Genomic DNA, 12,991 nt, shown 5'->3' on the forward strand with positions numbered 1-12,991 from the left:
TGCTTACATATGTTAACAATTTTTCTAGTTAATTGACAAGGTGCTTCACACTTATTTTGCATTACATTTCTTAAATTTCACAAATACTCACCTCCACCAAATGCTTTAGAATGAGATACAGCACATGATTCAGTAATGCCATTCTCCAAGTGACCAGTTTCATAACACTACAAATAAGTAAAATGCAACATGGTTTACAGAGAAATAGAAAATAAACCCTTTACGCTATATGCTAAAAGCTGAACTGTCTATTGCCAAAGACACAGAATCCTGGCTGTTTTTTGACAACCAAAAGAACAGCATGATAACAGTAAACGGTTCAACAGAAACTTCATAGGAAAAGACATCAGATTTTTAAAAAATGCTCCAAAAGACTCACCACATATTAATTTAAAAAAATAAAAGCTTACCCAGAGACTTCCAATATATAAAGCAGATACAGAAATGCAGCTCTGACCAAAGTAAGAAGAGAAAGAGAAAGGGTATATACCCAAAGACTCATCTCTATGGGTATATACCCAAAGGGTATATACCCAAAGACTCATTTCTATTCCTCACCACCCTGTATTTAAAATCTACCTTCTTAAAATTGCATTTATAGCTATTAGATTTTACACGGACTTATCTACTTGATGAATTCTAAATAATAAAAAACTCTGAATCATGGAGTGTCTTTCTAATTAATATAAATTGAAGCAACATTAAAATTTAAAAAAAAAACACTTAAAGATATCGAGAGTAATTCCCAATGCATTTTATTTCTGTACTACTAATGCTCATATGAATTAGTTCCATTCAAAGAAAATGTCTTTTCCCACAAAAATACCCATCATAACTGTAAAACAAAATTCAGTGGCTACAAAAAGTCAATATAATAGATGCTATTCTTGTTATAAAGTTCCCAAAATTTGAGATCAAAACAAGATAAAATACAGTTATGAATTTCCAAATGCTCACTATATACATTAATAAATCATAAGAATACAACTCCCCTCATGGCCAATGTAGACCAAAATCTAACCAAGTCAAATAAATAGAAGGAACAAATGTTAGGTATCCAATGAAATGGAACCAAAGACCAGGAGACAAATAATTTGTATAATTTAAAAACTACCTTCTATATTATTTAGGTAACAAATTTATAGTTCACTGTTTAACTTACCTAAAAGCTGTAGAGCAAAAATAATTAAAATGTTCCTAAACCTATGTTCAGAGAACAATGCAGGAAATATTCTAATTTCCAACTTCATCAACTTATTTTTAAGTTAAAATGGATATAACAGCACCAAAAACACATACTATATGAATAAAAATCTATCTGTTCTTAGAATGAAAAATACCCAGGAACTCTTGTTTAAATGTCTTACAACAGCAGTGGTCCCCAGCCATTTTGGCACCAGGGACTGGTGTTCCTATGAGAATCTAATGCCTGATGATCTGAGGTGGAGTGAGGCGGTGATGCTAGCGCTGGGGAGAAGCTGCAAATACAGGTGAAGCTTTGCTTGCTTGCTCACTGCTCAACTCCTGCTGTGCAGCCTAGTTCTTAACAAGCCACAGACCAGTACTGGTCTGTGGCCCAGTAACTTTCTTTACTTTATACCATCACCTCGACAGATAATCTCTCTTCCTCCAACCCACTGACTGATCCATCTACAGACAGGGTAGTCCATGGTGTAGTCCCAAAATGGAACTGAATCACAGCTTTAATTGATGACAAAATTTGCCTCAAAGTAACTAGGACCCTAACTATGAAGCTGACCAAGTCAGATAGCAGGATGGACTCCTAAAACAGAAAAAAAGGTCACTCTCTCCAGTGTGTCTGGTTCTAGCCATCACCAATAATCCTGGTTTTCTTTAGTTGTAGTGCCCAATTCCCTACCAAAAAAGCTAAAATTTAACAGAGAGCTATTAATTATATCTAATCCTTAAATAAAATCCAGAATAAAACTCTTAAAAGGAAACACAAGAACATCTGTCCTTGGGGTAGGCAAAGAATTCTTGAAATAAATACAGCAAAGCATTAATCATAAAAAAAGACATTAAAAATTTCTTCTCATGAAAGACAAAGACAACAAAGAAAATAGGCAAGCCTCAATGGGAAAAAATATTTACAGTACACGTACCTGACAAAGGACTTATATCTCAAATATAAAAAGTACTCCTAAAAAGCAACCATAAAAAAGACAAATAGCTCAACCAAAAATTTAAGTATGCTTGAAGAGTCACTTTCAAAAAAAACAGGAATGGCACATACTAAGGTGCTCAACATCATTAATCATTAGAGAAATACAAATAAAAACCATAGTTACATATCATTTCATTGAGTCATTCCACCAGAATGACTTGATATAAACTGACTGACAAACTAAATGCTAGTAAAGATGTGGAGAAGATAGAACTCTCACAGACTGCTAGCAGGAGTGTGAAGTTGTACAACAACTTTAGAGAAGTGTATAGCAGCTTATTTAAAAGGTAAACATGCATGAGCCAGCATCCCACTCCTAAGTATTTACACCAAGAGAAATGAAAATATTTGTCCATGAAAAGACTCAGAGAGAATATTTTCATCAGCTTTATCAGCTTTATGATGAACAGCCCAAACATGAAAAACTTCAAATGCATATCAACAGGAAAAAGAATAAAGCAAATTGTACTTGGAATACACTTAGCAATAAAAGGGAATGAACTGACTAGCATCCCGTGGATGGATCTCAAAAATACATGTTGAATAAAAGAAGCCAGATTAACAAAAACAATATATATGACATTCGAGAACAAGCAAAACTAATCTACAGTGACAAAAGTAAGAAAGCACTGCCTGTGGAAAAGATGAGAATGGGTAACTGAGTGAAAAAAGACCAAGAGAACTTTCAGGGGTGATGGATATAAAGCATACCTATAGTTTGGGAGGTACTTACATGATATACACAACTGTCTAGAGCAGAGGTTCCAAACCCCCAGACTGTGGACTGGTACCAGTCTGTGGCCAGTTCCTGTAAGGAACTGGGCTGCACAGCAGGAAGCGAGCAGTGGGTAAGCCAGCAAAGCTTCATCTGTATTTGTAGCCACTCCCTGCTCTAGCATCGGCCCTCAGATCATCAGGCATTAGATTCTAGACCGCTGGTCTAGAGCCATCACACAGAACAATTAAGATCTATGTATTTTATTGGTGTAAATAATACCTCAGTTAAAAAAAAAAAAAAAAGAGTTCTGGGATACATTTGCCTACATAAATTAAGTATATAAACTAAATCATGCTTTTTATCCCTTCAGGAAAAAAATTAACCCTCAAACAGGACAAGCCTCTACATTTTAGATTAGGAAAAAAAACTACATTTGACAGAGCAAGATTATACAAATTAACACTATTTTTTAAGTAACCAAGTCTCAAAACCATTGAAGATTCATTTTATTCCTTTAAGTCATTCACTTATGTATATTATATCTCAATAAACTTGGGGAGAATCATTCAACTGGCCCAAATTCTTACTTTCTTTGAAATTTGTTATTACCTTACCTCTAACAGTAACGCAACAGCCTTCCATAACTGACTTCCATAACTGACTTGTATGATACTACTAAATTTATTATCTGATTGCCAATGTCACTTCCATGCTCAAAATATTCAACTGAATTCCAGTTTCCCTGGCCCTTCCCTTCTACCTCTTCCAACAATCTTGCAAAATGGCTAAGATTTGAATAAGACAAAGCCAGAAGAGAAGGAACTGCAGAAGGAGATTATCACAGCCTTACTAGGGTATAAAAACTGCAGAGAAAGTTCAGAAGGCAGGAGGTGAGCCTAAGAATAATTGAAAAGTCCACGTCATTAGACTGCTTTGAGAAGAACAGAATTAAAGGATATAATGCTGTTTTTAAAACAAGGAATCCAAACACAAATAAATTAAAATTTACATTTACACTCTAATCCAGAGGAGTGAATATCTAACAAAACAAAACCCAGAGGCCTTTAATGTAGGATTAAAAAATAGGAGTTTGCTACAGCTAAGGAAAGAAGTCCAAAAACTTGATGAATTATTTGTGATTTGATTACAATTTGCATTTTTCTTTAAAGAAAAAAAATTTTTAATAGGAAATATATGCATCCTACAATTGAAATTCTAACATTTACCCTAAGTTACTCCTCATACATGAGATAAGATGTTTTCCTAAGGAATCAATATTCAGCTGTTATCCATTATAGAATTAAAAAACAATTTTCTATTTCCATCTACTATTTAATGATGCCTTCCTTGGATAATGAAAACCAACTCTGCGAACTCAAAAATTTAAGTTTAAATGTTTCTGCCTGGATTATAGATGAGCTAGGTCTTTTCTGAGGTATTATACAGACAGGGCAATGAGATATGAGTCAGTCAGTGGCTTGTAGAAACAGAAGTGAAGTAGATATCAGGTAACAGGTTTTGAGCCCAGAAAATAAATTATAACAAACACAACCTTTACTCCATCGTAAAAGTGATTTTTCATTTTCATTTGAAAGAAACCTAAAACCAAATGATCTGCATGTCCGCAAAAATGCAAAACAGCCCTTAATACAAGATCTCTCAGACTGACCAAGTATATGATGGCATTCTGTAATTTCTTTGTTTTTGTGCATCGTTTGAATTGACTAAAATAACATACCTTTTTAGAAAAGCCAAGATCCCCTTTCTTGGGCATAAATCCAGGGTCTAAATCATTTGATTCAAGAAGTTTCTTAGTTGGTTTTCTCTGACGTTTACTTTCATAATTTCCTGAAACACACGTTATCTTCTCATTAGATTATTTAGAAACTGGGCACAAGCTAATTTAAAAAAATCTATATACCACACAAAAATGAATCACTGTATTTTTTTTTTTTAATGTTTTTTTCATCATCTTATTAGGAAGGACAGCATAGGGATTTACTCCAAATTGTTAGTTAACATAAAACAAGAAAATAATTCTCAATAGAGACAAACTAATATAAGGATGTTCGTGTGTGTGTGTGTGTGTGTGTGTGTGTGTGTAAATCACCAAAGAACTAAGAGAGAAATCAAAAGGGCAGAACGGCCTTTATAGAAATTCATTGGTTCTAAGGACAAAAGGAGAAGTGAGGTGAAGTAGAGCCTGAATTCTGGGTATAAATGGGCCAGGATTAGAATTTCTGTTCTGCTCCTCAATAAATGAAAGACATTTATTTACTTTGTAGTATTGCTCTTAAAATTATATAAAAGAGCCTAATAACAGAGTTGGGCACATAATAAGTAATGAGATTATAACTATCTTTATCATTCTATTTAAAGTCTTTTTGATTCTGCCTTACTTGATTAAACACAACTGGGATACTTTTTTTAAAAGAAATAACATCACAAGGTATTCTTGGGAATATAAAAAATTATAGCCAAAATTTTCCTAGGCTGATTAAAATATTCTGTAGTCAGAAGATGAATTAGAGACAGTATGTTTAGATCCAACTCTCATTAGGTGGCATGGATACAAAGAATGACAAAGTGAAAAGTAATTGTTAATTCATTTCAAGAAAATATTTGCATTTAGCTTCTTACAATGTGTCAGTCAGGTAAATTACACTGAGGAAATTATACACAAGGAAACATGTTCAGAAGTTAAACAATTTCCCAGGTAACACAAGGATCAGAGCAGCCAGTATAGGAAGCATGAGTTTCATGTGCTTATTATTCCATTGCATGCAGTACCCTTTCTGAAATCCCTGTAATCCTGGTGTCGATTCATACAGTGAAGGGCAACAAAAGAATCAGGAGAAAATTTTTAAAAAATATGTCTTAACAGTGACCCACCAATTTATGGTCAGTAAATACATTTATTTGCCAGCATTTCTCAGGCCGAAAGTAGGTAGTTTATTATATAGAGATACACTACTGGCTTTCCATGAAAACATACTAAAATCTCCTGCTTCCTCTAATCATATCCACTCACTTACTGAAAATCATATCCAATCACTCACTTACCTGTTGTTTTAACTAGCAGTTCCTCAGACTCAAGGGCAGGCCGTGGAGAGACTTCCAGAGCCACCGGCACAGACAAGGTCAGCTGTGGCAACTCAGCATGTCCACCTCCAAGTTCTGACTGAGACAAGGGCCCTTCCAAAAATGGAGCCTCCCTTTCAAGAACTGGAGGCTCTTCTTTGGTTGAAATCAAAGAATTCTCATCCACCTGCTTGTTTTGAGCATTAGATCGACTTCGTGCTAAAAGGTTTTCCTCTTCACAGCGGGAACTTACCTAAGAGCAAGAAATAAAAAAAAAAATCCATAGGCCAAAGTTGTAATTTGAGTGTCAAAAAGAATAATGCACTTAAAAAAAAATGAAATTGTGACACATGCTGAACCCTGAAGACTTTGCTAAGTGGAATAAGATAGTTAAGGAATAAATACTGTACGATTCCACTTATATGAAGTACTTAGAATAGTAAAATTCATACAGACAGAAAATAGGATAGTGGTTGTCAGGGGTTGGGGGGAGGGGTAAATAGGAAGTTTTTACAAATAGAAATTTAAAATAGACCATGAAAAAGTTCTGAAGATGATTAATGGTGGTGACAATTGCAAAACCATGTGAATATACTTAATGCCACAGAACTGTACACTTAAACATGGTTAAAATTATAAATTTTATGTTATACAGTAGTCACCCCTTATCAACGAGGGCTATGATCCAAGACACCCAGTGGATGCTTGAAACCCTGGATAATACTGAACCCTATATATACCATTTTTTCCTATACATATAAAAGTATGATAAAGTTTAATTTATAAATTAGATATAGTAAGAGATTAACAATAACTAATAATAAAAATAATTATAATATATTATAATAAAAGTTAAGTGAATGTGGTTTCTCTCAAAATATCTAATTGTACTGTACTCACCCTTCTTCTTGAGATGATGTGAGATGATAAAATACCAAACCTATTCCTGATTCCCTTACTTGCAGTAAATGGCCTGTATCATTCATTTCAGGGGATCCCTTGCTGAAGTCTTTGTACAGGCTAAATGCTTTCTGGTGTAACACATTGCCATCAATTGAACACATTTTCTGTTCATGTCTTCCACCCACAAATTTGATGCCTTTTCCATCTTAACTAAGCACTCATTATGCATCATGGCCATAACTTCTGCATGAGGTGCAACAACAACATGAATTTCTTTTTCCTTCTTTACAATTTCAAAGATAAAAGATTCATTGTTACCATAGATCTTAGTAACCCCAGCATGACTTTCTTCCACCTTGAGTACTTTTACCTTTTCACTTAAAGGAAGCACTTTACTGCTTCTCTTTGGCATATATGAACTGCCAGCATCACTACTCTTGCACTTTGTAATCATTATTAAATAAATTAAAGGTGATATGAACACAAGCAATGCAATACCGCGACAGCTGATCTGATAACCAAGTGGGCTACTAAGGGATTAAGGGTGAGTATCGTGTACAGAGTGGATACGCTGGACAAAAAATAAATCAGTCACATCCCGAAAAAGACAAAACAGGATGGCATGAGATTTCATTACACTACTCAGAACAGCACCCGATTTAAAATTTATGAATTGTTTTTTCTGAAATTTTCCATTTAAATCTTCTGATCATGGGTAACTGAAACCGCAGAAATAGGGGACTACTTTATGTATTTTACTTTTAATTTTTTAAAAAGGGGAGAAAAAGCAGTTGATTGAGATACACTGATGCTATAAAAATTCATTTAAGGCCATAGTGATAATCCAAAAAAAGAAAGAAAGAAAAAAACCCTTAATGTCACCAATTAAAGCAGCTAATAACGAACTCCTCCTAATGTTAAGTTGGTAAATAAAAGGGAAAGAAGTAAGCAAATATTCCACCTTTCATGTATTTCAGGTCAATAAAAGGGTTCAGTTAAGACTGTCAGCTAATAAAAATAGAAGAAATAATAAAATATAAATTAAGTCTATTTTATAATTCCTAATGAAATTTGATGTAGGCAAGGATCTTCAATTGATATTTTTAAAAGCCATCAGAGAAATGGCTGATGGGGAACAGGACATTCTTTGAGCCAAAGTAATTACTCACATACTACTTCTTGATCAAAAGAGGTAAAACATAGCTTAAAAGAGAGGAATCAGTCACCACTGTGAACAACTGATGTTAAATACTTTCTAATATCATGCAATATGGCGCAGTAACACCTATGATGTAATCTACCTTAAAATGTTTAACTTTATCAAATTATCAGTTATAACTCTCAAAGGGAAATAGAGAATAGAGAAACAAGCTTAGTGACACCTATTAGGAAGCAAGCACACACATCAAGATTAGAAAGTGGATGATCCAAATCTGTTACTCACATTGCTTAGATAAATAAGGTCATGAAAAAAGTGACTTTTCAGGATTTGAAGTTTTAAAAAAATACAACAACAAGATACAATGTGTAGTCCTAGACTGGATTTGCATACAGCAAACGTAAAGGTTAGGGGACAGTTGAAGAAATCTGAATATGGAATGGTTATTAGTTAAACTGATCTTATTAGATGTGATAATATTAAATCAGTTATGAAGAAAAATGGTCTATTTTATAGAGGTGCATGTTATTTAGGGGTAGAAGGTCAAAATGTTTCTAATTTACTTTCAAATACTTCAATTTAAAGAAACTGAATTTAAAAATTAAGCAAATAAGGTATCATAATTTTTTTTTAAAATTAGAATCATACTACATTACAAAACATTTTATCATAACAATATTTCTATATCTCTCCATACACTTTGAAAACAAAGGGGGAAACACACACACACACACAGAGTACAAAGACTCATTTATACGCTTCCTGTTTAACTAGCATATGCTAAGTACTGTGCCAGAAGCTAGAGGTAAAAAACTGAAAAAGATCTTAGTTAAGTAAATTATTGTCCCTTAAAGACAAAATATGATATTGAAGGCAAAATTGCAGCATGCTAAAAGGACTAATAAAAGATTAGAACATACCTTGTGCACTTGTTCCTGTACTTTCTTCTGTTTTTTCTTAGGAGCAAATATCTGATCATATTCTTCAGTATATTCCAGAAGCCACTTGCTTGGCTTCCTAAGGCGTTTCTTCTCTGACCTCACAGCTAAAAGAGGAGAAACAAGTTCAGCATTAACTAAAAAGTTAGAGGAAAACCCACTGTTTTCATGCAGACATCGCTGCACTTCCAAAGGTACAGAGATGGGAAACTCTCAGAAACATCTGGCTTAAGCTCCAAGAGACTAAAAATGCTATGGTTTATCATATAAAAAGTTGGAGTGGGGGGAGGAGAGGTTGGTGCTCTATAGATTCAGACAGGCCATCTGATCTTACAGAAAAGATTAAATTGAAACTAGTGTCCTACATTGACAGATAAAGCTAACATTAGAATACAGATTCTAAATCAAGTAAATTCGTAAAATACCTCTTGAATTATTTTAAATAACATCTGTCTGGAATATGCAGAATATTAGATGGGTGTTCAGACTACCACATGAATTTCAAAAGCACTCTGCACACTTCCTATCATGGTTGGTTGCAGTGAGTTTCACATTAAAAAACAAATATTTCTAAAAAGAAGTACCAAAATACGGAATTATATTATACACCACAATCAAGTGGGCTTCATCCCAGAGGCACAGGGATGGTTCAACATACACAAATAAATTAATGTGACACACCACAAAAATTAAAAAATAAGAATCGTATCATATCAATAGATGCAGGAAAAGCCTTCAACAAGATACAGCATCCATTTATGATCAAAACACTTAACAAAATCGGTAATAGAAGGAAAGTACTTTAATATAATAAAGGCCATCTATGACAAACCCTCAGCCAACATTATATTTAATGGTGAAAAACTAAAAATCTTTCCTCTAAGATCAGGAACAGAGCAAGGCTGTCCACTATTGCCACTGTTATTCAATATAACATTGGAGGTCCTAGCAAGTGCAATCAGACAAGAGAAAGATATAAAAGGCATCCAAATAGGAAACGAAAAAGTCAAACTGTCACTATTTGCGGATGACATGATTCTCTACATAGAAAACCCTAAAGACTCCCCAAGAACACTACTAGAAACAATAAGCAAATACAGTAAAGTCTCTGGATACAAAATCAATGTTCAAAAATCCATAGCTTTCCTATACTCTAATAATGAAGTGTTAGAAAAAGAAGTGGAAAAAATAATTCCTTTTGCAATTGCAACAAAAAGAATAAAATACCTAGGAATAAATTTAACGAAACAAGAGAAGGACCTATATAATGAAAACTATAAGACTCTATTAAAAGAAACCAAAGAAGATACAAAGAAATGGAAAGATATTCTGTGTTCTTGGATTGGAAGAATCAGCATAATTAAAATGACCATATTACCTAAAGCATTATACAGATTTAATGCAATCCCCATCAAAATCTCATAAGCATTTTTTAAAGAAATAGAACAAAAAATTATCAGATTTGTATGGAAGCACAAAAGACCCCGAATTGCCAAAGCCATCCTGAGAAAGAGGCATCACTCTGTCCGACTTCAAATTATACTACAAAGCGACAGTAATCAAAACGGCATGGTATTGGCAGCAAAACAGATACACAGACCAGCGGAACAGAATCAAGAGTCCAGAAGTAAATCCATATTTATATGGGCAAATAATTTTCGACAAAGAAGCCAAAAACATACAGTGGAGAAAGGAAAGCCTCTTCGATACATGGTGCTGGGAAAAGAATGAAACTAGACTGTTGTCTATCACCACACACCAAAATTAACTCAAAATGGATTAAGGGCCTGAATATAAAACAGGAATCAAGGACCTTGGACTTAAAGAGGATTTTATGAATTTGTCCTCAAAGGCAAGGTAGGTAAAAACAAAAATAAATGAATGGGACTACATCAAACTAAAAAGCTTCTGCTCAGCAAAAGAAACCGTCAACAATGTAAAGAGACAACCGTCCAAATGGGAAAATATATTTGTAAGCAATGCCTCAGATAAGGGCTTAATATCCAAAATATACAAAGAACTCATACAACTCAATAACAATAAAAAAATGATCCAATCAAAAAATAGGCAGAGGACCTAAACAGACACTTCTCCCCAGAGGACATACAAATGGCCAACAAATATATGAAAAGATGCTCAACATTGCTAGCTATTAGGGAAATGCAAATCAAAACCACAATGAGATACCATCTCATACCTGTTCGAATAGCTATGATCAACAGGACAAATAATAACAAATGTTGGAGAGGATGTGGAGAAAAAGGAACCCTCCTACACTACTGGTGGGACTGCAAATTGGTACAGCCACTATGGAAAACAGTATGGAGGTTCCTCAAAAAAACTAAGACTTGATCTACCATATGATCCAGCAATCTCTCTACTGAGTATTTACCCAAAGACTTGAAAATCCATATCCAAAAAGATATTTACACACCAATGTTCATAGCAGCATTATTCACAGTGGCCAGGACATGGAAGCAACCAAAGTATCCTATGATAGATGTCTGGATAAAGAAGCTGTGGTACATATATACAATGGAATATTACTCAGCCATAAGAAGAGATGAAATACTGCCATTTGCAACAACATGGATGGACCTCGAGATAATCATGCTAAGCAAAATAAGCCAGACTGAAAAAGTTGAAAATCACATATCACTTATATGTGGGATATAAACCTAAAAGCAACAAATGAGCAGGACAAACAGAGATTCATGGACATGGACTATAGGCTAGTGGTTACCAGTGGGGTGAGAGAGAAGGGGGGAGGTAGACGGTATAAAGGGTGTCAAATATAGGGTTTAGGGTAAGGATAAAGTGGGTAAAGGGGATCAAATATATGGTAGCTGAAGGAAACTGGACTTTGGGTGGTAAACACACCATAGAATATACAGATGTCAAATGACAATGTACACCTGAAAATTATATAATTGTATTAACCAATGTTACCCCAGTAAACTTAATTTTTAAAAATGTATATAATTATATATCACTACTTCGATGATGTAAAAAATGTATACTATGTATGTCAATAAGAATAATATAAAAATATAGACTTTGGGGTACTTGCTTTTAAAAAACCTCTTGTCATGTTTTGTGGTCAAAATATCAAAGTATCATAGCATTTTTTCTTTGAATTAATGGTAAAACAAATACGTATTATAATTTCCCTTATTATAAAAACCTGAATATACTCAATATGCTATAATCATTTTACTATACTGTAAGCTCTTTGGGAGCAGAAGGTAATGACTAAAGAATGAGCAGGATACAATCTACTCAAGAGGCAAGAGGCATTTTATGATATAATGATCTCAGAAGAAGCTGTTCCTACTTCAGCTGAATGCAACAAAGCTGATATTGTCTCAATAAAAGGAACGCAAAAGTTGAGGTTAAAAAGAAAAGGTCTCAGGCAAGCTTGGCAAAGGCTCTTACTCCTTGGGCAGCATATATGGAAATAAGCCATAAACCTTTGAATGAGACAAGAAAATAATTTCTTTACACTAATTAAAACTGCTATAATTTCACAGTAATAAACAGTAGTAATATACCATTTTGCTTGTTTAAAGTTAATGTAAAAGGAACTGAAAACTTATGTCCACCCAAAAACCTGCACAAGGATTTTTTTATAGCAGCTTTATTTCTAATTGTCAAAACTTGGCAACGACCAAGATGTAAGTGAATTGATAAACTGTGGTACATTCGGACAATGGAATATTATTCAGCACTAAAAAGAAATGAGCTGTTAAGCCATGAAAAGAGATGAAAGAAACCTGGCTTTTTTACCAAGTGAAAAAAGCCAAGTTGAAAGGGTTAAATACTGTATGAAAGATTCCAACTATATGACATTCTGGAAAAGGCAAAACTATGAAGACTGTAGAAAGTGGTTGCCAGGAAGTTGGAATAAGGGGCAGGAGGAAGAGAAGGATGAATAGCAGAGCATGGAGGATTTTTAGGGTAGTTAAAATACTATGAATAACACAATAATGGACACATGTCATTATACC

The 12,991-nt window shown here is 34.1% G+C and overlaps 1 protein-coding gene across 7 annotated transcripts in view; it reads right to left on the reverse strand.

Annotated features, from left to right (window-relative positions):
- Positions 1-12,991, reverse strand: part of NSD1 (nuclear receptor binding SET domain protein 1) — a 138,336-nt gene that overhangs the window by 38,983 nt on the left and 86,362 nt on the right. For all 7 annotated transcript variants that reach the window (XM_023531860.1, XM_023531862.1, XM_011362215.2 and 4 more), the window contains 4 exons: positions 8,967-9,091; positions 5,967-6,237; positions 4,642-4,751; positions 92-167 (listed from right to left, as the gene is read on the reverse strand). In XM_023531860.1, the coding sequence (XP_023387628.1) occupies positions 92-167; positions 4,642-4,751; positions 5,967-6,237; positions 8,967-9,091 (582 nt within the window). The remainder of the gene's footprint in view (positions 1-91; positions 168-4,641; positions 4,752-5,966; positions 6,238-8,966; positions 9,092-12,991) is intronic.

Source organism: Pteropus vampyrus, unplaced genomic scaffold (assembly GCF_000151845.1).
Source record: "Pteropus vampyrus isolate Shadow unplaced genomic scaffold, Pvam_2.0 Scaffold74, whole genome shotgun sequence".
NCBI lineage: Eukaryota > Metazoa > Chordata > Mammalia > Chiroptera > Pteropodidae > Pteropus > Pteropus vampyrus.